At 42.9% G+C, this 26,451-nt stretch overlaps 1 protein-coding gene across 5 annotated transcripts in view; it reads right to left on the bottom strand.

The window, feature by feature from the left end:
- Positions 1 to 24,369, bottom strand: part of MIA3 (MIA SH3 domain ER export factor 3) — a 29,866-nt gene extending 5,497 nt beyond the window's left edge. For 3 of the 5 annotated variants that reach the window (XM_054399277.1, XM_054399278.1, XM_054399279.1), the window contains exons 1-18: positions 24,219 to 24,369; positions 23,345 to 23,478; positions 17,119 to 17,205; positions 12,314 to 15,242; positions 11,148 to 11,435; positions 9,771 to 9,886; positions 8,347 to 8,478; positions 7,126 to 7,147; positions 5,017 to 5,105; positions 4,795 to 4,872; positions 4,469 to 4,579; positions 3,589 to 3,660; positions 3,294 to 3,398; positions 2,423 to 2,545; positions 2,184 to 2,307; positions 936 to 991; positions 764 to 854; positions 498 to 636 (exon numbers count right to left, since the gene is read on the bottom strand). In XM_054399277.1, coding sequence (XP_054255252.1) covers positions 498 to 636; positions 764 to 854; positions 936 to 991; positions 2,184 to 2,307; positions 2,423 to 2,545; positions 3,294 to 3,398; positions 3,589 to 3,660; positions 4,469 to 4,579; positions 4,795 to 4,872; positions 5,017 to 5,105; positions 7,126 to 7,147; positions 8,347 to 8,478; positions 9,771 to 9,886; positions 11,148 to 11,435; positions 12,314 to 15,242; positions 17,119 to 17,205; positions 23,345 to 23,478; positions 24,219 to 24,369 — 4,847 coding nt within the window. Of the gene's footprint in view, positions 1 to 497; positions 637 to 763; positions 855 to 935; positions 992 to 2,183; positions 2,308 to 2,422; positions 2,546 to 3,293; positions 3,399 to 3,588; positions 3,661 to 4,468; positions 4,580 to 4,794; positions 4,873 to 5,016; positions 5,106 to 7,125; positions 7,148 to 8,346; positions 8,479 to 9,770; positions 9,887 to 11,147; positions 11,436 to 12,313; positions 15,243 to 17,118; positions 17,206 to 17,876; positions 17,906 to 23,344; positions 23,479 to 23,840; positions 23,872 to 24,218 lie in introns of those variants that run through there. The other 2 variants (XM_054399280.1, XM_054399281.1) reach the window with 2 other exon arrangements.
- Between the last annotated feature and the right edge of the window lie 2,082 nt (positions 24,370 to 26,451).

Below are 26,451 nucleotides of genomic sequence, written 5' to 3'. Positions count from 1 at the left end.
CTCAGCCATCACCTTAATTTAGCCCTTTAAGAATGCAATAAGCTCTCAAGGCTAAAATGCTCAGCTTCTACATGATGAGAATCAGATTCTGAGCTGGGGTTAGAGTAACCCAAACAAATCTTAATGGCCACAATCTTCTCCTTGACACTTCTGTACAATGCGGCATAGCAACCACAGAATCTGCAGACAAAGCCACCCATCTCCCTCTTCCAAAAGTTAGTTGTTTGGGTTCTTCTTTTAATGTTAGAAGGCAACATTGTGCACGGTAAGTGAAGAGTCTCTTTAGGGTCAGTGAATGGTAGGAAAAGTGAACAAAAAAAAAAAACAAAACAAAACCAGCAAACAGTACTAGCTTCAGCCACACTGAAACAGCAGTCATCAGCTTTCATTCCAAATACATCTTCAAATTATTTGATCCTTCTGAGCAAAGAGCATTTGGACAGTGCCTATGATACAACATAGTCATGTTGTCAAAAAGCAGTGAAAGGAAGGCTTACTTCTGGAGTGCCATCTCCTTCTGCTGGTAAAGTTCACCAAGAATCTCCACTTTCTGCTGTAGAGTTTTGCATTCATTTTCCAGTCGAGCTTTGGCTGACTGGAGCGAAGAGGAGTCATGCTCTAATTTTTTTATTTGCTCTGTTGGAGAAGCAAAGGTAGGTGAGGAAGCTGAAGCAAGCTGCAATGAAAACTGTTATGACACTTAAATGCTGTTTTCAAACTGCAAACAGCATTTCATCCTAACCATTCTTTTGGCTAAGCTTACCTTCCAGCTCATGTCTTGCTGCTATTTCATCACTCAGTTTGCATTGCAGAAGATTTCTGTCTTCCTCAACTAAGGATAACATGGTTTTTACCTGAAAAGAAGAACAGAAAGTTTATGATCTTAGGCATAGCAGTCATGTGCTGCACAAGATATCTAATAAATGCTACCATACCCTGGAGACATCCATCATCTGCTTAATCTGAGTCTTCATCTTCTCACTCTCATTGTCTAGAAGAGAAAAATATATTTGTTTTCCCTGGGTCTTAATCCCAGTTCCCTGAAATTTAGAACTGTTTTAAAAATGCTTCCTACACTTCAATCTGGGATAAATCTCTTACATAGGAGAAAAAAAAAAAGAAACAAAAACCCCCACCCAGAATACCCCAAAGTAACGACAAAAAACCCCAACAACCAAAACCACAAATAACCCAGACCAAAACAAACCCCCTCCCCCCAAAAAAAAACCCAAACACAAAAAACCCCCACAACAGAATAATAAAAAACCCCAAAAAAACAACAGAAGAGGGGGAGATGGGGAAAAAAACCCACAACAGCAATTCCATGACAAGCACAACAAAACTATTAGATTTAATCCAAAAGGCATTCAGAAGATTCCTTCTTGTCAGTTCCTCTAGCCATCACACTAATATGAATGTGAATAAGTATCTAATATGAATAGTATCTAATATGAATGAGAATAGTATCTAATATGAGTGAGAATAGTATCTAATATGAGTGAGAATAGTATCTAATATGAGTGAGAATAGTATCTAATATGAATGAGAATAGTATCTAATATGAATGAGAATAGTACTGGACATAGTATCTGAAAAACCAAAAAGTAGAAATTTCCAGCACACACATACCATATGGTTAGAAAAAAGGAAAAAAAAAAAACAACATAAAGGAAAATAAGAGCTACAAGAGGACTTCAAAACCAGAGATGCAGCAAATACCTGTGCAACATCAGGAATGGCAAACTGCCTGAGTGGTTTTGAAAAAGGTCTGTTTTGATTTTTCAGATTTAAAATATGTGATTACCTGAATTAGTTACCTGTCTAGAGGTAAGCACAATGCTCATTAAGGATTCATGCTAAAAATAAATGTGGCATAAAAACAAAGCTGAGATTCTCAGCTTTCAGAACATTCTTAGTTACTAACCTTCATATTCCACCTTAAAAACTGTGTCATTGCACTTACAATATTCCTAAAAGGTAACCTGAAAGCAGTTATTGATCTTTTTAATGGTTTCTCCCTTCAGTCAGGAGATATTTTGTGTCTTGAGGGTTCAAGCTGGCAGTCTCTAAACTCAGAGGGAGCTACATGCCAGGACTCCCCCTGTTCCCCATGACACGACAGGAGCGTTGCACCACACACGCTTCAGCCACTGGCCTAGCAGCAGCAGGTGGCATTACTGTACCTGGCAACTCTCCATTGGCCAGGTCCTCTCCTGTGCTCCACTCACACCCTTCCTCATCCTTCCTGGCCTCAGCTGCTGAATCCATGTCAAGCTGTTTCAGCTGCATAATGCAGTTAGTTAAAACCTGGGAATGAAATAAAAGGTTCACTGAGGAAGAATCACTCCGCATTTTTCAGGTCTTTTTAAGTACTTTCTGATGTGTAATATTCAAAAGCAAGCTTGTAGTAGTGTGAACCTACTTCAATTTCATTTTCCTTGTAGGCAAGTGCTTCTTCTATGTCCTTCTGAGATTTCTGATACAGTTTGATCTGCTCACTGAGCTCAGTATGCCTCTCACTCCAGCCTTCAGCTTCTTTCAGCAGCTGTACAAAGCACCAAGGCAAGATGATAATTTATTTTTAGTACAGGGTAGATGTAATAAAAATCTACTTCATTGCCAGCTCTGGTGAGAACTGATCACCACAGGTCCCAGATAAAGGGTAAGCTTCACAGTTACCACACTCAGCACTAGTCCCTTGGCAGAACTGGATGCTAGGAATCTTTCTGTATTATTAAATGGTTTTACCAATTTGGTATTTTCTCAGCCAATATCCCAACGTAACAACCTAACTGCTCACACACTTCAAAATACGAAGAATTAATTGCACTCCAGGGTAATCAAACCACATTCCTTAAAAGGACATCTACTTAATACACAAAGAAATCACACAGATATTTACAATTATTTGTAAAATAATTTGTCATTTCAGGGCTAAAGGCCCTTCCCATTTAAGCTTAGCTTCAGAATTGCTTTTTGGCAACTCTTCCCTCAGTGCCGATTATGCAATGACTGCCACATCAGCACAGACTTTCTGTGAAGCTGCTGACAAAAAACTCAAATCACTGGGAAGTGGCAAAGCCTTCCTACTGAAGAGATGTGGTTCACCTGCATGAAAAGCCTGGTCAGACAGGTGCAAGGGATTTAAATTTTATCTTGATCATATGAAATGTGAACTTCTGACACATTAGGGAAACAGAGACATGTTGAAGTTATACTCAAAAAACTAGGAATAAAGCCATCATATTTTCTTCACATGAGAAACAAAGTCATATAGCCTGGGCATAACTTACTTGTTCCTTGCTCTTTTTCAGACGAGCATTCTCTTCCTGCACATGATGAAGCTCAGACTTCACCTTTTCTTCACTTAGTTTAGCTTCATTAAGGGCTATCTGCACCTACACAGGAAGCACAAAGCACCAAAAGGCGTAAAGTCAAACTGTAGCGGAGTAAGAGCTACATATTACCTCATAAAATGGAAAAGAAAAAGGTCTATGTGCTCAAGCTACCATTTTCTATTACATCCTAGGTATGAATTTTCCTGGTACAAGAAGTGTGACTGTTGAGAGGGTGTAGGTAATGCTTTACCTCTGAAAGCTCTGCAGAATGCACACTGATAGCCTCTTGAAGTTTCTCCAAGGACTTCTGGGTTTCAGAGATCTATGTAAGAAAAAAAGATGAGCTGTGACTTTGCATTAGCCTGGGACATGGCTTAGCCTGATTAATTATTTTACCTGTGTAATTTAACTTCCCTTTCATGCTTTCAAAACCCCAATACATTTCCCCTTAGTGCAGCCATTAGATTCGGAGCAACACAGTGCTGCCTCATCAGCAAGGTAAGAAACTGAAACACACAGCACATTGGAATCAGTATCTCCCATGACTGCCCATTTGTGGATAAGAAATTTCCCTGTACACCTGCAACAGTCTAGAATGAAAGCAACACGTGCTACTGTCCTTAGCAACAACTTCTGATCAAAACAAGACCAAAGGCCTTGCTGGAGCTTACTAAAAAAAATTGGACTTTAAAAAGGAGAGAGAAAAAAAAAAAAAAAAAGGAACAAAAACCCTAAGTATCTCAAGAATTAAAGATCCTCACACCTACTACAGAACTAAATGCTTCCTTCAAGTACAAGAAAACATCTCTTAATAACCCAAAACCTTCAGCTCATATTGTTAAGGAACTTCCTGGCTCCATCTAGGACATAGTAGACTAGTCCATGACTTGAATACCTTGGTTTGTGTGTGAAAGCACATAACCACCCAAGTCCCATCAAAATAACCTACCATCGACAACACCACCAAAAAACCCTCTTCAAACCTGGGATGAACCTGGAATCTCATTTCGGTTCTCTTTTTGAGGAGGTTCGTCTCATTTGTTCTCCCTCTATCTGGTTACCCATCAGATTGTGACCAGCTTTTAGGGTTACGTTAAAGAGCATTATAGGAGATAAGTGATTGCTCTTACCTTGTTCTGTTTCTTCTCGTTCTTTTTTCTCTCCGTTTCAAGCATTTTCTGCAGATTTTTTACTTTGTCATCTAGCTGATGATTCGCTTCTTCCAGTTCTTTAACAGTGTCCTTGAAAAAAAAAAAAAAAAAGCACAACAAAACAAAACACCAAATATAAAAGATTAATAGAATGGCTTAGGTTGGAAGGGACCTTGAAAATCATCTAGCTCCATGGATAGGGATACCATCCACTAGGCCAGAAAGCTCAAGGCCTCAAGATCAGCTAAAGTAAATTAGTTTATTGATGTTTTTGCCTTCATTAGAGACAATTAACTGTTTCTTACCTTAAGCCCTGCAGTTTCATCAGAGAGAATGTCTTTTTGTTCTTGGGCCACTTTCACAGATTCCTTTGCTTCCTTTATCTAAGCACAGAAACAACCAAACAGAAGCAGCAAAACTGTCAACGTAATATTCAGTAAGAATAGAAAACAAAAATATTAGCTGTTGCAGTGACTGTGTCATTAAGTGAAAACCAGAAAATCAGAAAGCAAAAGCTAGAACGATACCTTTTGATCATACTCTGAGATCTTCTCTAAGATTTCTGTTTTTTCTTGCAGAAGGTTTTTAATCTTTTCAGCAAGCTGTTTTTCAGTCACTAGGGAAAAAAAAAAAAAGAAAAGAAAGAAAAAAACAAAAAGGCAAGCTTATAGTACTGTAGTTCATATCCAGGGGGGTGGTGGGAAATCAGAATTATCATTACTACAGCTTCAGGGAATATTTTCCAGGACTAAAGCATAAATCAGGACAGTGCCGATTCCCTGGCAGTCAGCCCTTTTTGCAAGAGTCTAACCATCTCCAGCTTTCATTGAACGTTGGAACACTGACACAAGGCATACAGCTCTTGCATCCATTTCACAGAAGCTGGTCACAGAATGCACAGTGGAGCAGAGTAAGCTGCTGGCTACACACAGACCAGATGCATTCAAGGGAAGAAGGGGAAGCAAGGACAAACTAAAAACTGGGGGAAACGCAACACCTTCCTTAACAACCACCATTTTCTGCTGTGTTGAAACCAAATGTTTGGGTAGCAAAGATAATTGGATGAAAGATCTGGAAGACCTATTGGGAACAGAAATGAGACTGGCAACTAGCAGACAACATCAGAAAGCCTCAGGGAACTGCACTGCTTTCTAACAGACTTCCAAAGGGTTGTGACCAAGCAACAGTTCTTTAGGCATGCATTTGTTTCTCAACCTAAACAGGTCGCCAGCCAACTCTTAGGATTCAACCAAGATCATTAACATACTTCTACTGCCAATTAAAGAATGTCCAATTGTCCTTCTTTTTCAAATCCTAAGCCACCTCAAGTCCCATTTGCCTCACAGCAAATCCTGAGGCACAAACAGGAAGCACTGGTTGTTCCAACTGCATCCCACAGGGTGCAGTGGCAACTGCTACTCCTCCTTCGCCACCCACATGCAGGATTCCAGGCCAGAGGGCCCTGCTCTGTTGAGGAGAACCAACACGGACTGCTGAGGTACAAGACAACTCTCAGCAGTCTAAGGAGGCCAAGAATCCCTGCATCAGCTGTCTCTCCCAATTCTGTCATGAAGAATGGATAATAGATTTTATCTTTGAGATTCCAAATGTAATCCATCTTTTAATGCATTTTGGTCACTCTTATTTTTCCTCTATTTTGGATAAAGATTTTAATATGAACATGACCTTTATCATGCTTGAAGAATATCTATTGTTCTTAGCTTTAATAGTTTCTATACACTGCCACCCAAAAACATATTTTTTGGGAGGGGGGAAGAAAGAAAGATTAGATCTATGTTCCTTTTTTTTTTTTTTTTTTTTAAGAGTGGGTGGATAAGATATTTCTACCCCTCCAATTACCATAATTGTTTGGCAGTATAGAAATCACCTTACAGATCTAAGATGGATTTTTTTTCAGTTCATCAATTCTGCATTAGTTGTACAGAAGGAAACTGCAGTGTAACTACAAAGAAACTAGAGAGGAATGATTTATAAGTGATAGTTTGAGAAAGAAAGAGGTAGAGTTCATGTGAAGCCAATTACTTAATAGTTTTGGTTTGTATTCAATTATTAATGTCATCTATCACCTCTACTTCTTTTTCATTAAATAGACTTTAATCTTACATACTTGAAGTTGGAGAAATGCTCTTGTAAAAAGCAAGGTGCTGGCCATAGGAATATCTTATCTGCATGTTTAGCTCTACATATAGAAGATCTCTCTGCAACTCCACAGGAGATTCAGGCTCCCCTCAATCCAAACAGGCAAGAGGAACTGCTTTTTGTGAGATGTGACAAGCAAAAGCAGATTCACTGCTAGTCAGAAGACAAAACCAAACTCTGCCCCACAACCATTTCACCAGCAAACCAATGGATTGTATTTATGCTGAACAAAGTGAAACTTTTCCTTACCCTTTAATTTGCAGGTGCAAGCTGCAGTGTTTCTCCTAATCAAATTACCAAAAGCAAACCCAACATTTTCAGGTTCAAGTAAATTACACCTACTGGCCAAGCTTACACCATAACCTTAGTGTTCTCTTTGAAAATGAGTGAAGATGAATAACGAATACTTGGTCCTCTGAAGAAATCTTCAGCACTTTTAAATGACTAAGTACACTGAAAAACACAGAGAAGCTTACCTTGATATATTCTACTCTTTACCTATAGAAAAAAAAAACACAGGCATTAAAAAAGTGGTAAGTGAAAAATTTTATTAATTTTCCCTTAAGAAAAAAGCCACCACTTATATGCAGATTAAAGCAGCATATCGAAAGTACATCTACCAATGTCAAGAAGAGTGTTGAATAACACTACAAACAAGCTTAGGCTGTTTTCTAATAAAAGCTTCCAGGCTAATGCCCTGGTCCTAGAGCCTTAGTAAATGCCTGTTTACTCAGTCACTAAAAGGATAGCAGAAACTGCCCAGATCCAATTTGCAACACAGAAATGAAGCCATTTTACATCAAACGACTGTCATGAACTTGCAAACACACAAAAATACTTACATCCCAGTTCTGATCTTTTTAAAGCAATGTTATGTTTATATGACAGTTGCTCATTTCAAAATTAACACCATTAAAGAAGCATTTCAGAAGCTTTCTTCTTATGTTGCTACTTTAAGACTATTTTGTATCTGAAACTGACCTAGAGCGTTCAGTACCAAAACTAAGCAAGGAAAAAAACTACCAATATTGTTACCAACAATATTTTTATTTATTTTTGTCATGTAAAGTACTCCACAGACTTCCAAAGTGTTTCATCACTGACCTAAACAGCTTTAAATAAACTGCCCTCTTTGCTTTTCATCTCTCTATTCCCAAGGAGATGGCACTGGTATACTTGAGAGCACTTTTCTTGAACAGAAAATTATCCGTGTAGAAAAAGAGAAGGACAAATGAGAAGAAAAGTGAGGAAAGGGCTCTCCAGTGAGACTTAAGATTAGGTGTTTAGGTTTCTAAATGCAGTGCCTGCAAGCAGTTGGACAAGATGAAGGGGAGGGGATTAACTGCTTGTTTTGGAAATAGTCAGCAACAGGCTCAAGCACATGGAAAGCTTCTCATTTCAAAGATATGCTGACCCTTTCCTCAGCCTTCTTGATTTACATAATACTCCCCTATTTTGCTTTCGAAACTGCCTGTTGCTAAAAAAAACAACCACCTCAATTAACAGCTTAAAGGAAACACTTCTTAGCTTGAAGTAAAACTTTAGCTATTAAGCCTTCCCATTAATGCTCTGAATGGAAAAAGATACAAAAGACTACATATTGCTTTGATCCCAGTAATGCTGAAAATGTTTAACCATACAAGAGACTGAGCAGTAAGTGAAACAGCAGCAGGCTTGCAAGCATGAAGTATACTCACTGAAAGGCAGGTTCTCCAGAAAATTATAGTAAGTGTGGCAATTCCCACTAAGGCAGTGATAATAACAGGCTCCCATGGAAGTCCATGGAAATCAGGCCCTGGACGAATTTCTTCAGGCAGCATAGCAATCAACTGAAAACCAACAGCATGGACAACTATGAATGCGTTATCATTAAATACTTGGGCAAAATAAGCAATCTGCCAAATGCTTTTACTTCTCTCATAAAGCCAGAGAAGCATCTAGAGCTTTCTTGCAGTTTTTCTGCCAACTGAAAACTGAAAAACCAAGAAAACCACAAAGTAGTTTGATGGTTGCATTTCAGCTCAGAAGCCCATGCGTCTAAAGGACACCTGCCACAACAACCTGCTGGCCAAAAACCAGCTACTCCAGAATAAGCTGATACACGTATTTTGCACGGTGCTGGTAGCCATTCAGTCCGTTTCCAAATAACGCTGTAAGGATGGAAAAAAACCCTAGCTCTACATCTGGTAACAATCCAACAAGAGCAGCTCAGATCTCTTCCACACTATCACCCTGGTCACAGGGTCATGTGTCTCGTCATACGACTGACTATCTTGAAGGCCAGAGAGCACCAACTGCCTGGGAAAGGTGTGAGTACCTGGTACAGCTCTGTACAGGGCTGACCCAGACATGGCGCTCAGAAAACAACCTGTCCTGGCCACACGGAAATCGCTGCCACCTCCCTGTCCCCAGGTGACAAAAGTGTGGGATTCAAAGGAAGGTACACACTTGCCCCTGCCAAGCCCAACCTGGGGGCGAGCGGGCGTCTTCGCAGGCATCCTTTCCCCCCACAAGCGTCGGAGCGCGGCGGGAGGCAGGCAGCGATCCCTGCTCGTCTTGACGCCAGCAGACGCCTCCGCTCCCTCCCGCAGGATTGCCCCACATGGCAAAGCAGGGGCGAGGGAAAACAGCTCCTTCACGAAGGGAGCGGGACAGGTGTACACAGAGGTGACCCCCTCGGGGACGCAGAACATCTCCCTCAGCCCATCTCCCCCGGCAGGGCAGCTGATCACTAGAAGCGCCGAGCCCCCACCCCTCCCGGCGGTTTGGACCGGCAGAACCCCTCCGCTGTTTGGCACCCGCCCGCCGCCCGTCAACGGCTCCCACCGACCGGGGAGGGCTGTGTGGGGCGGCCCTGTCCGGCGCGCGCCACACCACCGCCCCTCCGTCCTCCTCCTCCCGCCTCGCGCACCTGCAGCGGCGGCCGCGCGGGGGGCTCCATCAGGCGCGCCCCGGCCCCGCCGCCCGCAGGCTCCATGGCGGCGCGAGCCCAACTTCCCGGCACACGTCAGCCCTCCGTGACCCCGCCCCGCCCCCCGGCGCGCGCCCGCCCGCCTACGTCATCGCGGAGCGCCGCCGAGCTCCGCCCGCAGCCGCCGCCGCCGTCGTCTCCACCGCTCACCTGTCGCGAGAACTCCCGGGCTGCGGGCACCGCTTCGCTGAGGGTTCCCTGTAGGGAGGCGGCAGTGCCTCCCTCAGTCCCGCGTCCTCGGGGCCAGCTGGCGCCTTCATCGGGGTCTGGAGGAAGGAGAGACGTGTTACCCCACGGAGCGGCCACGCCCTCCGCAGCTGTCGCCAGCAGGGAGGGAAGGGCTGCTACGGGGAACCCCCCACCTCGGTTCCTGCAGCATCTTAATGCTTTAAGAGGCAGAAGTCCTTGAAAAGGACGCTGATGCTTCAGAAAGCGGCAAGAGTCCTTAGAAAATATGCTGGTACTTTAGGAAGAGACAAAGTCCTTAAGAAAGGCCACTGATGTTAGAAAAAGGCCTGTAGATACTAAAGCCACTTTGCCAAGCCTGCCTCAGCGCACACAGCACTTCAGCAGCAAGTCAACAACAAAGCACACACTCTTCGATACAGCACTAGTCTTACTCCAGCATAACCTTTAAGCCATCTCTATTTCTTCCCTATCTGAAGCCTGCTACTGCCCCTCCCTGCTACTGTCAGCGCGAATTCAAGGTTAGCATATTCAAATAACCTCCTGCCCAGCCTGTTGTTAACAGAACAGCTCTTGTGACTAGTGGTTCTACAAGCATCTCCCCTGTTTCTTCTCAGGACTTCTAGCAGTCCTCATAGGAATTCCTGGCAGACAGTATCTATCCATCATTAAGGAAGGAATGGAAGATGGTCTAAACTGCTTAATCATGTAAGTAATCTACCAGCCATTTAAAATCCATTAGGTATCTGCATTCCCTCAAAACTTAGAAGTTTCTCGTAAGTGCTTGGCTATGGGGACAGTAAGCAAGATTTATTACGTATAAATCAGAGGTGAAAAAAGCTAAGCTTAGCTCTAAAAATGGAGTCAAAGGTAGTTTCATGCAAAAACAAAGCTGGTGAGGATGATGGTAACAGGATCATTCCTTGGCACAATGAGCAGTCAGCATAGCTTAGCATACTTGCTCCAACAGAGCCCAGTCAAACATTTCTCCTACTCCAACAAATACCTTAGCCAGAAATTAGTGAACTGCCTGAGAGAAACTACACTCCATCTTTCCTGGAAAGTATAATACAGCCCAAAGTCACAGGTTAAAAAGGGCAAGAAGAGAGCACATGATTCTTATTTCTACAGAATGAGAAGAGGTAGTAGAAAAACCACTCTGCTGAGATGAGTGGTAGTGAGACAACACTGCCACTAGAGGGACTGTCACGGATGAGTGAAAGCTGTTAGGATTACAGCAACTTAACAATGAACATATTGGTGACAAACCTTGGCGTTCAAGCGTGCTCCCCTTTAAGAGAACAAAACAACCTAATTTCAAAAGGTTGCCCATAAGGTTACCTGCAGCAGTATCTTCGCTGGCACTCTGTCCTGAATTAACTGACCCAGAGGCAGTATCTCCCAGCAGTGATCCTCTGTCACTGTCACGCTGTTCTTCAGCTTTATTGTCTGAGAAGTTGTCCTCTTCATGTTCACGTGGAATGCTATCAGCCCTCTCCTCCTCTTCCTCCTCCTGAATGGGCTGTTCTGTCCTCTTATCTTCAAACTCCTGAAATTCCTGATTGCTTCCACTAGTGGCATTTGGATTTCTGGTGGGTACTGTGTCATATTCTGCTTCTTTTGCACCATCTGTGACAGACAGGGATATGTCAATTAAACACTGAGCTAAGGTGCGTTTCTTACTCAGAGCTGTCTCCAGTGAAATACTGCATTTGACACAACTCTTTTGATACTTTTTTAAACACTTCAACTTCTGTATTGCTTCCAATATATTCTGAAATCAACTTTTAGTAATGTCTAATGAAATGTTTACATGGAATTCATGCAAAGTACCAACAGCTTGAAATATTGTGAGGTGAAGTATTTTCATCTTTCATGACTGTAAAAGGAGCCTTGGCAAGATTGCATCTTACTGCCTCGCACATTAATTAGAAAAAAACAGGAAGCTTTTAGCAGACTCCATCACTGGTTCTTCTCCCATCAAAAGGTCTGTCAGTTCAGTATTTCTTTTTATGCACTCCTTTGAATGTGGGCAAAAATATGATAGGGACACCTGAGATTTTAGGTGCCTGGATTTAGTGCCTGAATTTTGCATTTATCATTGGATCTCTCATAATTAGGTGCTAGCTAGTTCAGAAAAGAAGACTTCTCTGAACCCTCCAGAAAATTCAGCACATTAGTGTATCTGAATCCCCATTTTCTTGAGAAAAGGAAGTACGACATGACCTGAATATGACTCTTTCTAGGAACATCCACACAGATCCCATTTACCTTACACAAAGAACGGCCCCTAAGAACAGATGTGCTGAGCTCAACATTTTCTCTCAGAATCTGGCCTGGGCCTGGGCTGCCCATCACAATACCACAAACATGCCTTGAAACTAAGTAAAAACCCCAGCAGATTCCACAGGGCCTCTTTCAATAAAGCTTCTCTAGGTTACACAGTATTGTCTAGGAGAGGGTTTTATTTCCATTTCATCTTTTTACTAACGGGTTTAATGTCCTACCTTGAACATGCAGCTCATCATCTTCCTGTTCTGGAAGAGATGCAAGTGGGACACTCTCACTTGCAGATGAGTATTTACTCCTTAAAGAATACATTAATTCTTGAATATCATCCATCAGGGCACTCTCCTCATCATACAAATCCATTTCTTTCACCACCTCCTCTTTATTTTCTGCCACTCTGGAATCCAGAACTTTTCCTACAACATCCATAATGCTGGATTCTGAAAATTCAAGTATCTGGTCCAAAGCTTTTTCTATATCTTCGTTGTTATGGCTTGCCTTCCGAGCAAGCTCCATCTCTACCTTCATGTCATGAAACATGGCTTCTATCCTCTGTGCATGCTGAAGCCCAAGGTACTTTTGCAGACGTATCACACGCTTTTCATCCAGAAAATCTCTCATGATTGTGAGCTGCTTCACAGACTCACTGAAGTCTGTTACAGTCTCAGCTGAGCTGTCTGCAGGACTTAGGGAATGAGAAGATTGCTGGTGGTCATTTCTTGTATGCTCCAAGTTTTGCACCTCTTTTACATCTTTCTGTGTAAAGTCCTCTGGAAGATGATCCTTCCCTTGGTTAAAGTCATCGTCTTCTGTGTCAGAAGATTGGAAATCATGTTCTTCCACAGCTGGTAATTCCTCAGCTTCAGAAGGCTCATCATCATCTTCCATGACATGTTCCATCTCATCCACTTTAGCATCTTCGGTCACTGGTACCTCAGCTTCTTCATTCTCAGTCTCGTTTGCATCTTGCACACTGATGTTTTTTTTAGCCTCCTTGGAAAATGAGTTTGTTTCCTCTCTTGTTCCATAAGTAGGATTTGCAGCTCCCGAAACAGCTTCACTTAGTACTTCTAATTCAGGGTTTGACCTTCTAACGTTTAGCATGTCACCCTGTACATTTGCAGCCCTTACTTGTGACAGCTTTGCACTAGCAGCATTCTCATCTTCCAGTAGCTCTTCCTCTACTTGTTTCAGGCCAGGGTCATCTTCAGCACCTGGCTCTTCAGATGTCAATTCCATTCTTGATGTTCTTTCTTTCAGTAAATTTGGGCCAAGATTTCTGTCTGGATCCGCATCCTCAGTATGAGCAGTCCCTTGCCAAGTAAGATTCTCTGTATTAGCATTCTGTGTAGTGCTTTCTGATTTTTCTTCTGGGGAACGTTTCTCAATGCTTTCTTCAAATACTGGCACCTTGCCAAGATTTCTTGAAAGCTCTTCTTTCACATCTGCCTCTGAATACTCAGTCTCATTTTCCCATGGCCCAGGTTGCTCAATAGCTCCTCTACGGCTTGAGTCTCCCTTCCCTGTGGGGGTTTCTTTCATGTTTTTCATTTCAGGTTCTTTGCTAAGAGAGGTAGGGTTTGGATTTTCATGATCAGTCTCCCCGATTCGTTTCAAATCTTCTTCATGTCTTAGAGGTTCTTTCTCCACAGCAGGCATTCCATGATCCAGTTTCTCTTTCAAGAGGTCATTATCTCCTAAGTCACTCTGAGATGCATTTTTGACCTCTTGCACTGGTTTGGCTGTAACATCAACAGAAGGCTTGTTCTCAGCTCTTCCTTTCTCCTTTGTTTTCTCCCATAATTTTTCATGCTTTAAATCACTTTCCAAGGCCTCTTCCATGGTGTCATCCTCCAACTTTTTCTCATCTTTCTCTATTTGAGAAGGTGGCACTTTTTCTGGACTTTTGTTGGTATCACCAGCAGATGGTCTTAAAGCACCTTGCTTGCTTTGAACAAATGATTTGGACTCCAAATCATCTCCTGGACTAGGCAAAGTGTGAGGATCAGGCACAGCTGTATTTTTCTGCTCTTCAGTATGCGATTCAGTTGCATCAACTGTGAGCTGCTCTTCAAACTGTTCAGTTTTGTTTGTTTTTACTTTTGAACCCAGATCTCCTGTACCTACAGGTTCCTTTCTAAGGAGTTCTTTGGAAAGATCCTCAGGTTGAGTTGTTCCTGCTGCTTCTCTTTTGCTAATTAGCTTCACATCATCGTTTTTCTCTTTTGTTTGTTTAGACTCTGACCCGTCCACACTTAAACTGTCAGTGGACTTCTTGCTTTTACTGAAGGCATCCTTAAGAATTAATGCATCTGAATCACGTTCTTCCTCATTGTCTCTTTGGTTATTTAGCTCTGTAGCACCCTTTGCATTTTCATCAGATTCATAATTTTGTGACTCAATGTCATCATTCTTGTAATTGTCTAAACCCACTGGGGATGTAACACCTTCCTCTGCTGTAAAAGACAGCAAAGGAATTTCTGCAGACTGATCTGCAGAGTCTGGCTCCTTCTCTGCGTCATGAGCATCAATGCTCAACTCTTCATTCAGATCATCTTCCAGTGACGTAACAAGGCGAGTCACTTCATCATCTGATACAATAGCATCAGCGGTTGAGCCAAATTTTGTTTTCAAGTTCACAGAGAGCTCTCTGTTTAGAAGAGTATAGGCATCGACTTCTTCATTCTCTTGGTCAAGTTGAGTGGTTGCACCCTGAGGAACACTAGTGTTTTTGGTATTTTCACTTTCTAGCCCTTTGAGTTTCCCATGTAGCATTCCTTTCAAGCGCTCATGTGCAATTTGATCTCCCTGAGAGTGTTCTTCGTAGCTATTAACACTGGAGTCTCCCCCAGTATTTTCAGTTCCTTTTTTAAGAGAACTGTCTGCTTCCTCTATCATGGTGAGGGCTTCCTTGTCCTCCGTGCTTAGCTCAAGACTGTCCATCTCCAAAGCATCAAAGGACTTTATTCTATCAGCCTGTTCAATCTCCTCATTCCTTTCAATTCCTTCAGCTGGTTTTGTCCCTGGATCACTTGACTGAGTTTCCCCTTCATTTACTATTGTCTCTTGCAATGGCTTCAAAAGGTCATCCACATTATAGTTATCAAAATCATCCCTTCCGCCATCAAAGCAAACAAAGTCTGTTTCCTAAAATAAAAAACACCATGCAGTCACAAATATTGTTTTCTTGATTATACTGATAAGACCAAATCCAGAGAGGGATGAAGCAGTAAAATAAATTATGTTAATTGTGCAGAATTAAACCTCTGGAGTCCCTCACCAAAACTCTTCACTGGAATTTTTGCCCAATGCCTCTTAGAAACCCAAATAAAAAGATTATGACTTAGCCCTGTCAAAGACCTCCTAGTGAGGAACAAACTGGAAGTCAGCACTGGAGTTGACAGTATTTCACTTTACTCATCACCTACATCCTGAGTTAAGAACAAATCTATTGCTGAATGCCAGTGAGAAGGAAAATATCATTAAGCTTGTCTGTCACAATCTCTTGTGGCTGTCTCTCCTCAAATGACTGATTCTTCCAAGCAGGAGGTGCCTGTCAAAAAATTTCCAAAAAACAAACAGCAGTGCAAGCTACTTCATTTTCCTCAGGGATCAATATTAGGGCCAGTTCTCTTCAATATCTTTATCTGATATTGATATCATCTGATATGATCTGGACTAGAAGATTGAATGCAGCCTAAGTTTGCAGGTGACACTAAGCTGGGAAGAAGTGTTGATCTGCTCAAGGGTAAGAAGGCTCTACAGAGGGACTTGGACAGGATGGATCAACAGACCGAGGCCAATTATATGAGATTTAACAAGGCCAAGTGCTGGGTGATACACTTGGGGTCACAACAACCCCATGCAATGCTCCAGGCCTGGGGCAGAATAGCTGGAAAGCTGCCCAGCAGAAAAGGACCTGGAGGTGCTGGCTGAACACGAGCCAGCAGTGTACTCAGGTGGCCAAGAAAGCCAATAGCACCCTGGCTTGTATCAGGTGGAGGGAGGTGATTGTCCCCCCGTACTGAACACTGGTGAGGCCACACCTTGAGTACTGTGTTCACTTTTGGGTCCCTCACTACAAGAAAGACACTGAGGTCCTTCAGCAGGTCCAGAGAAGGGCAATGAAGCTGGTGAAGGGTTCATTAGTCTAGAGAAAAAGAAGCTAAGAGGAGACCTTCTCACTCACTGCAACTACCTGAAAGGAAGTTGTAGCAGGATGGGTGTTGGTCTCTTCTACTTAGTAGCAAATGATACAACAAGAGGAAATGGCCTCAAGTTGCACCAGAGGAGGTATAGGTTGAATATTAGAAGAAATTTTTCATTGAAAGGGTTCTCAAACACTGCAACAGGCTCCTCAGTGAGGTAGCTGAATCCCCATCCCTGGAGGTGTTTTAAAGACACAGAGATGTAGTGCTGAGGGACACAGTTTAGCACCAGACTTGGCAGTCAGGGAATGGTTGGCCTCAATGATCTTAAAGGTCTTTCCCAGATGAAAATTCTATAGGGTTCTGAAGCTGCGTCAACAAAGAGGCCTCACTCACACTGCTGAGGTTACTAGCAACTAGTGCATGTTAAAGCCATGTATGTGTGTAAGGGTTGAAGGGCTAGTTCTATAATCAAATGTATCAGGTTTTGTTTGTTTCTGATAGTACTTGAAACCTCAACAGTTTGGAAAAGAAACAATTCTGAATACATACCAAAGAGTTTATGTGCAAACCAGTCAGCAGCATTTCTAGAGCTCAATCTAAACAGGTTTTTTTAGGAGAAAAATCAGAGTATTCAAGAAAAGAAAAATAGATGCTCACACTTTGGGCTGATGCTTACACACCCATCCACATACACAGCTGTACAAACACTCTGCTCCCCAAGATACCCATGAATCTCTGCACACACGTAGCTGCTTACTAACAAAAGGTAGCTAAGGATCCCTCATAGTCCCATTCTCCTCCTCAGGGATTTCACTGAATGCTGAGGTAAGAAACACTGAGAAGCCCAATTAAAAATAACAACTAAGACTTACATCTGTTGGTAATTCTAGCTCCTCATTGGAATAATTATGATTTATTTCAAGTAAATCCTTTGGAAAATATCCAAAATCACTTCCAACCTGCCAGAAAACAAACAGAACAAAAGACAGTAAATCAGCTTTTAAAATCATGTGAGTGTTAAACTCCTAACTACAGACACTAGAAACAAACACAAAGAATTTCTTAATTAAGGTTAACACTGTGAATAGAAGAAAAAGATTAGCAATGCCTTGTTTATGCAGAAGTTTTCACTGGTATTTTATAGTTAAGATTTCACAACACTCCTGTGAAGTTCCCTAGTGTTACTCTTCATGTTTTAAAGCCTGTCTTACAAGGAATTACTAGGAAGGCTGGGAGTGAAGCCCAGGTATTCTGGCTCATCTGCTTAACTATTGTGCACTCTCACTGGCACCACTTATGCTTCAAGTATTTTCTCAAGTAGTAAGCAGAGGAGGATCTTTGACTAATAAGATTTACATCTCCACACAGGGATTGTAGCCTGAAATGTGCACACTTCGTACTGGAGGGGAAAAAAAAGTAAATTCTTAAAGCAGATTTTAGGAAAAAGCAAAATTGTACCTGAGGTAATAATCTGTTTTAAAACCTGTGTGGAAAACATACCCCCTTTGCAAATGCACTTCTCTTCAGTGACTAATACAAGCAAAAAATCAGTTGCAGATGGCTATTTTCAAGCAAGTCAATGTGCTAAGCCAAGCCAAACAGCAGAAGACAAGAATCTCTTATCACTCACCAGATAAGATCTACATAGTAGTGCTCTCACTCAAGAATTCTGACAGGAGCTGTCAAAAAGCCAACATTAATAGTGTGCTATCACTATGCAGATTAGATAATCCAGGCAATTAGGCCTAGTTGGATACACCTAGAAAGGTTCAGACTTCCTAGACAACCAAAACAACAACAACAAAAAAGTATTGGTCATTTCCTCAATATTCTGTTATAGGAGGAAGATGACAGTTGCCAATTTTCTTGAAGCATTTGTTTGGGAAGAGCACTCAAAAAACAAATTAAAAAGGAAACCAGCTATGTCAAAACAATTAAAGACATATAAAGATGTGTTGTTATACTGATACGACTGCAATATGTTAACTTGGGCAGAAGTTTTCTGGATTTACAATGGCACAGAAAAGAGAAGCAAATTGTATCCAGTAAATAACACATACTAGTACTTTTCTGGAGGTTTGGGTTTTTTTTGTAATGTAAGTGAAATAAGCACAGATACATTATAGGCTTTCCTTTTTAAACTATTTTTTGTTCAAATCTTACCTTCCATAGTTGGTATCTCTGAAGTTCATTACAGATATGTATATATATAAAAAAAAATCTATTACCTTCTCACCTTTTGTAAACACAGAGATAAGAGTCATATGGAAGAGAGGTATGTATACAGGTTTATAATTACTGGGAATGGAAAAATAAACTAGACAAGTCAAATCCATAGTTTGACCTTGTGCTGTACACTACAGTTTTATTCTAAATTGGCCTGTTTCTCTCTACAAACTTCAATCTCAGTTTTAAATGATCTTTCTGAAGACAAAAGCCAAAGCTTCAATGCAGCATCCTTACAGACTAATCTCTGACTCCTCTTATAATTAGGCATCACGATTTGAAACTCAGTGCAATCCAAGCTGCTGACCATACAAGTCCTCTGCAGTGACCCAGTTTGCCACTTATGTGGTTTATGAGCCATATGGGATCTGCATGCCCAAAATTTCATCTGCTCCTCTTCCTACAATTCCTCTCTTGTAAGGGAAAAAATGCCTCATTGTGCAAATAAAGGAAACATTCTTCATTCTCTACAGACACGACAGAGGAAAGGCACTACAAATGCCAAGTAAATATGAGAGAAAAAAGTGCATCCTTCATTTTTACTCCCTCTCTAGCTAAAATGCTGTGGGTGGATGAAACATGTAGCCATGTGTACAGCATCTCTCCCCACCAGTGTGACAGTGAGCTGAGGGACTCACCAACCACCACTGACCAAGAAGTCAGACCTTCATACAACCTAGTTCGGTGACAGAAAACTGACAGCTGGAAAAGACATTCAAATGGTTTTGATCTTAAAGCCCACATCCACAGGTACCTAAAACTGCAGAACAAAGAATGCAGCCTGTGTCCTGGGATGTATCAAAAGTGTGACAAGCAGAAGAAGAGAGGCTATTCTGCCCCTCTACTCTGCTCTCCTGAGACCCCACCTGGAGTCCTGTGTCCAGTTCTGGGTCCCCCAGCACAAGAGGGACATGGAACTGCCAGAGTGGGTCCAGAGGAGGACCACAAAGATGATCAGAGAGCTGGAACACATCCCCTGTGGGGACAGACAGAGAGTTGGGGCTGTTCAGCCTGGAGAAGAGAAGGCAGCTCTCCAGTACCTGAAGGAGGCCTACAGGAAAGCTGGGGAAGGACTTTTTACAAGGGCTTGGAGTGATAGCCTGAAGGGGAATGGATTTAAGCTTGAGAAGGGGAGATTTAGACTGGATATTAGGAAGAAATTCTTTCCAGTGAAGGTGGTGAGACTCTCAAACAGGTTGTAGGATGTTCCCTCCCTGGAGGTGTTCAAGGCCAGGTTGAATGAGGCCTTGAGCAACCTGGTTTAGTGAAGGGTGTCCCTGCCCACGGCAGGAGTGTTGGAACCAGGTGATCTTTACAGCCCCTTCCAACCTCAACCATTCTATGAATCTATGATCAAAGAAGAGTTGGTTTGATCTGACTTTGCTGAAAGCACTGTCAAGAAAAAACAGAAAAAAATTCCTTGATCTTCTGGGTCTTCCAGGCATACTCTGTCTTTCTATCTTACTCCTTAAATTTACCCTTCATACATAGGGTAATAACAGAGAGGATATAAGATTTTTTTAAAAAACACCCCAGAACTAAACAACAAACACAGCCAAAACAGCCATGATCAGCAGCCAAGTCCATTTCTTGTAATATGAGGCCAGAAATAGTTTTCTCAACCTCAAATCAAAGGAATGAAGTTCAGCTCTTTGCCATACAATAAAGCAACAATTTTCTGCAGCAATAATTTAAAGAGACTTTGCTGAAATATTATGTTAAAATGCAGCAGGTTTTTTTCCTGGATTATCTGAAGCAGTTTTAGAGTTGTGGACCCTGCTAAAAATGAAGGCAGGAGAAATGCATAGCAGGAAAGTCTACATAACACAACTTGATGGTGTAATGTTTCAGGTGGATGCTGAAGAAGAGACTTAAGTACAGGACACAGTGCAGTGGACAATGAGAGTACCAGGTCTGCTGCAGTGGACAATGAGAATACCAGGTCTGCTGCAGTTATTGGTTTGGAGACCAAAAAAAAAAAAATCAAGTACTTCCCTGAAACAGATGTATTTTTGAAATTCACAACAGAAAATCACTACTAAATAATGATCACAGCATATTACCCAAGATTAGGCTTTGCTTTATTACTGAGGTTTAGACAGCTCTGCTAAAAATTGCATGCCATGTAATATATAAAACATGTATTATCACTCAATCCTAGAATTTTTTCCACATGCAAAACTCTCACGGAGCCCATGGGAATTCTGCAAGCAATGAAGTATACAAGACTGGGATAATAAAAAAAAAAATCTGTTTTGTTAAAATACTGCATGTTTGCTGGCACAGGGCAATAAAAATCAACAATAGCTTGAAAAGGGTGGAGCGAGTTAGAAAAGCAAAGGCAGATAAAAACAGGACCCAAGTGCTATAGACTTTTCTAAGCTCCTTTCCTATCAGATCATCTCACTTCAGATGAGAAATACTATTGTATTTCTTGGGGCTCCTCAAAATTGATTTTGGGATTAGGGCCTGTTATTTACAACTTGTTTGAAATAAGTCCCAGGTTGCCGTATTTGAAGCTTTTTATACACAGAACCACACAGAATGGCAGGGGTTGGAAGGGACCTCTGGAGATCATCAAGTCCAAACCCCCCTTGCCAAGGCAGGTTCACCTAAAGAAGGTCACACAGGAACACACCCAGGTGTGTTTTGAATGTCTCTAGAGATGAGACTGTACCACCTCTTTGGGCAGCCTGTCTGTCACCCTTAAAGAATTTCCTCCTCAAGTTTGAATGGAGCTTCTTATGTTTGAGTTAGTGCCCATTACCCCTTGTCCTGTCACTGGGCACCACTGAAAAAAAGACTGTTCCCATCCTCCTGACATCCATCTTTTAAGTATTTATAAGCATTTATGAGATCCAGCCCCTGCAGTCTTCTCATTTCCCTAACCTCTGCCCCTACAGGAAGACCAGAACATCAGTTATCCCTTGAGCTGTTAGTTTCCTTTCTGCCCTAACAAATACTTTCCCCAAAAACTTTAGAGAACGGAAAAGGTCTGTCAGGTAGATGCAAGGGATCAGACTTGAGCACACAAATCACACGATGAGGTCCCAAAAGGGCTGTGGCAGAAGGTAACATGCCTTCCACTGGAATCTGCTCGCTCACAGACCTCACTAGGTAGTCTGGTTTTAATTAGCAAGCAGCAGTCCCCCACTAGCTCCACAGCTGCACGCAGCAGGCACGGCTGCTCTGCATAAATCAAGTCACTGGCATGGGAAGTCACGCTGCAGGAGAGACCCCAGCACAAACAGGGTCAGACGTGCCAGTGCCCTACTCAATGCACATGGGTGGGCACCTCTGACCCTGCTGCAGCGTTGGCACACTGGCTGTTGCAGTGTTATGATTTACTGCAAAAAAACAGTAAATTAAACTGGGGAAAAAAAGGATTATAGTCACCAAGTCAGTGTGTCATCACTGCCTTAAAAGGGACACAGAAAATAGTGTAGCACAGTTTTAAAACAGCAACAAATACAACAGAGTTTTGCAATTCTTTTAGACCTGCCAACATCAGCTCTTACTTGTTGAACTCAAAGCAAACATCCTTTTAACTTGGAGACACACCTATCTGTTGCATGAGCTTCCTATTAGAAAATAAACTGAATATTAACTCAGCAATTATCTTAAACATGCTGTCTGATCTTGCAGTCTGCATTACACCTTGTTAGGAGATGCAAAATTAACCCCACATTGCTACTCCTTGTCCCAACAACTGGCAGCCCTGGAAACCTGTACTGGCTACTTAACCGGATTATTTCTGTCACAGTACATGTCAGAAGGGAATTACCAGCATGATACAATTATAAACTCTTCTTTAACCACGTGCCACAATTTTCTGCTCTGTTCTGTATCATTCTAATTGGATTCAGCTCCTGCTGAGAGCTTGGCTGTCCACACCCAGCCTGAACAGGTTAGAGAAAGTGAGACATCCTGCTTTTCACTTAAACCACTAGTCCCACAGTCAACACCCAGGTGTTGCTTCAAAGCAGCCTAGACCACTGTGGAAGGCAAGTGTCTATCCCCAGAGTAAGAAATTATATTGAAATAGATTATTTAGACATAAAAAGGTAGGCAGGAGAAGCATGGGCCACAGGGATGGGATCTAAGCAATCTTCATACTGCCAGCATTTTCCAGGGATGTGCACAAAAATTGCTCATCCTCCAGGGTATCTGAGTTCGGCTACTGTCAGGCAAACAAGGGGTTTAGCATGAAAAACAAAAGGAGTCTTCTGTGAAACAACTACGAATATGGGAATCCTCTTGTCTCATTAACCCTCTCTTGATTGCCCAAAGTGGGCAACCACTTGGATAAGGCCACTACTCCACAAGCTGCTACAGCGTGTTAGTAAAGCTCAAAGAGAACTTTTTTTTACTTTTTTTTTTTCCCTTTCAATTCTGCATGCAGGTTAGATAAAAAGGGGAAGACAGCAACTGAATATCAGGCAAAAAAATGCACTTAAAACATGTACATGAATCAACCTTCAGCAGGATTACAGAGAGTGCAGGAGGAGACCATATCAGGGGTAAACATAAAGGGTAAACTTAAGCCTCCCTAGATGAGAAAGGAGGCTCAGCTTCCAGGCAGGCTCCTGGGCCAGCCTTCCCTGTGCTGCAACAGGAGGTTGTCAAGACCAAGGCAGCTGTTTTAGCACACATTAGCATTGCCCTTTTTTAACAGCACTTAATAATGCCTTAGATTTGATCAAACCACATCCCATTTCATGCTGATCTCAGGAGGACAAAATGGCATTCATCATGTTACTTAGCTGTGTTCAAGCCCTTAAGCGTTCTCTTAGGAGGCAAAAGGGAGGAGAAAAGCTTACCAACAGAAAGCACTGAGGAGAGCAAGTAGAAGAAATGCTTTACAGTACTTACGCTTCCAGCCCAGAGCTCGGTTGATTTTCCTATTAGTTTGTAATATACGTACACTGCTTCTCCCTTCTTAAAATTCACAAAGCGACAGTCAGGACCCTTAAAATCCTGCATCGCCTTCCCCCGGCACATCAACACTGTCCAAACAAAACAAAAGAAGATTATTACTATTAAAAAAAAAAATTAATGATAATATAACTGTTTCATGGAAGGAGTCCTTGCTAACTGGCTGCAAAAAAAACCACCTTCACCCCCGCTGCGCACCAGTTTATTTTCCAGATCGAGTCAAGAGATAGTAACTTAAGTGAAAGTGCAACTAAAATAAATTATTAAAAAACAAACAAACAACAAAACAACGAAACAAATCCCAAGCTCACCGAGCAAACCAAGCGTTTGACAAAGCCCTCGCGAATTACATTTCAGAAGTATGTTATGAAGCTAATTATCTATACTAAGCGAGCCGGGGAGATGACACCGTATCCTAACGAATAAACAGCACCTGGAGCGGGCGGGTTACGGGAGGGCTTTTGGAAGACAGAAAATCCCGAAGGGGCTGTGGGAGCTCTGCAAACTTGGTCGAGAAGCAGGGAGCGAGGCGCGCCGGCGCCGCGTTACCATTTTCCCGATTCGCCCCGGTTTCCGTGCCAGAGCACGGGGTGCGGGGAGGACTTTGGGAAATGCACCCGTGAGACATGCGACGCCTGCATCTTTTCCAGCAGCAACTTCCCGCAGAAGAGAGGTGGCCTCCTGGCCATGCTGAACGCCAGAGAACAGGCAGGATTCCCCCGACACCCCGCCGAACTCCCCGGGCAGGGGTCTCCCGCCACCCCCAGCTCCCCGGGCGGGGCTCGGCATGTCCCCGCCGCCCCCCACTCACTGCTGCACTCGGGGTCGGCGCAGCGCTTGCGCTCGGCGAAGCGGCGGCCCAGGTCGGGCCCGGCGGCGGCGGATAGGAGGGAGGGCGGTGGGGGCAAAAGCAGCATTAGGGCAAGGAGCAGCCGGGGGTCCGGCGGCGGGGCTGCGGCCATGTTGGCGGGCGCCGGCGGCGGGGAGGGAGCAGACACGTCAGCAGCGCCGGCGGGAGGGCGATGTGGCGGGGGAGGGACCGGCCCGGCCCAGCCCGGCCCGGCCCAGCCCCACCGCCACAGCGGAAGGAGAGCAGCGCCAGACCCTCCCTCTCTCCCGGCGGCATCCCGATCCTAAGCCTGAGCCCCGTCCCGACTCCGTGCAGTGGAGACCCCGGCTGGCTATGGATCCGCCCCCTTTCAGGCTCCCTCTTAAAAGAGGGCTATCTCCGTCCTGGAGGGGTAAGAGGGGATGTCTCTGCTCCTTATTTCATAGAATGTCTTGAGTTGGAAGGGGCCTATAAACGTCATCTAGTCCAATTCCCCTGCAGTGTGCAGGGACATCTTCAACTAAATCGGATTGCTCAAAGCCGTGTCAGTCTGACCTTGAATGTTTCCAAGGACGGGACCTCCACCAACCTGTCCCAATGTTTCACCACCCTCATTGAAAAAAAAAAAATAAAAAATTAGTATATCTAAATCTGCCATCTTTTAGTTTAAAACCTTTACCTCTTGTCTTGTTGCAACAGGCCCTGCCTAAAAGCCTGTCTCCATCTTTCTTAGAGGCCCCCTTTAAGTACTGAAAAGTCACAATAAGGTCTCCCCCGAGTCTTCTTTTTTCTAAGCTAAACCCCAACACCATCTTCATATTCCAGCCTTCTGATCATTTTTGTGGCCCTCTTCTGTACCAGCTCCAACCGGTCAATGTCTTATGCTGAGAACTCCAGAGCTAGACGCAATACTCTCTGCTTATGAATTGTGGTTTTCCCTAGCAAAGGATCACCAGCACAGCGCATAAAAGGTGTAATTGACCCCATACCACCCCCCACCATGGGTAAGGATGTAACAAACCCAAACATCCACCTCGCTGCTCCTGCCCCACTAAGATCACATCTGTGCTTGGGAGAAGTGAATGTTGCCAAGCAAGCATGTCATCTTTCCCCACGACCTCCTGAGAGTCTGAGGTTAAACCTGCGGTAAGCTCACTCACCCGTAGTCCTGCTGAGGAGAGTACAGGCAAATGAAGAGTTTCACACTCCACTACTAAAAATGCAGGGTTCCCAACAAGCCCATTCTTGCCCTTCACTAGCTTCAACTTTCACTTGCTGCTACATTTTAACTACAGATGTTTGCAAAACAAAACACGTCCTTCTCAGAAGTGTGCCTTGCACTTAAGGATTGCCCCTTCTTCATTTCCATCACATTTATAGTTTTAGAGATCTAACATGGCAGAATAACAGCAGAAGTCACAAGTCATGTGCAGGAGAAACACAAATAGAACTTTTCTCTCTTCTGTTTTTCAGACCCATGTTATTTGTTCAGCACAGACTCTTTTTCTCTCTTCTGTTTTTCAGACCCATGTTATTTGTTCAGCACAGACTCTCAGTGAAAAAAGACAATCAAAAATGCAGCCAAGAAGGGATAGGTAACGTAAGAGAGTCTTTTTGCTGGTTTATCAAGTGGCCAAAATTTTTTAGTTTTGAATTTCTAAAGTGGGAAATACTGAAGGAGCTTCCAAAATGAATAGATGCTTTGCAGAACCAATGGTCAAGGTGAAGGATTCTGCTTTTTTTGTGCATGTTAAAGGACAAATCTGGGCCGCTGAGATTGCTTTTTAGGACCTCTTTTAAATTAAGTATCACAAGAGTCAGCAATCATCACTTCTAGCTCCATTAGAGGCACTGCTTATATTATCCTCATGATTACTGATTTTTGCTCTCCATACTGTCATTTCCACAGCCTCATCATATGGGGTCTGAGATCCAAGCTTAATTCCTGCTGAGTAATCTCTGAAAAACATGCAAGCCTTTCACTTTCAGCCCCCATCTAGAGCAGTTTAATATTAGCGTTGGCACCTCATTGCCCAACATACCTTGGAGATCCTGCCACTTCTTGCAGTCCAGTCCATCCTGAGGTTGAGGAAACATTCACACACTATGGCAATGCACTGAGTCATCCCCCCAGTGCCACACACATTCTCCAGGCCCAGGGTCGTGGCTGTAGCATGCAGCATTGCTGACAGCTCTCCTGGAGACATTTTGACAT

This window comes from Indicator indicator, chromosome 2 (assembly GCF_027791375.1).
Source record: "Indicator indicator isolate 239-I01 chromosome 2, UM_Iind_1.1, whole genome shotgun sequence".
NCBI lineage: Eukaryota > Metazoa > Chordata > Aves > Piciformes > Indicatoridae > Indicator > Indicator indicator.
Note: the sequence above shows the minus strand (reverse complement) of the source record. Positions and strands in the feature narration are given on the sequence as shown.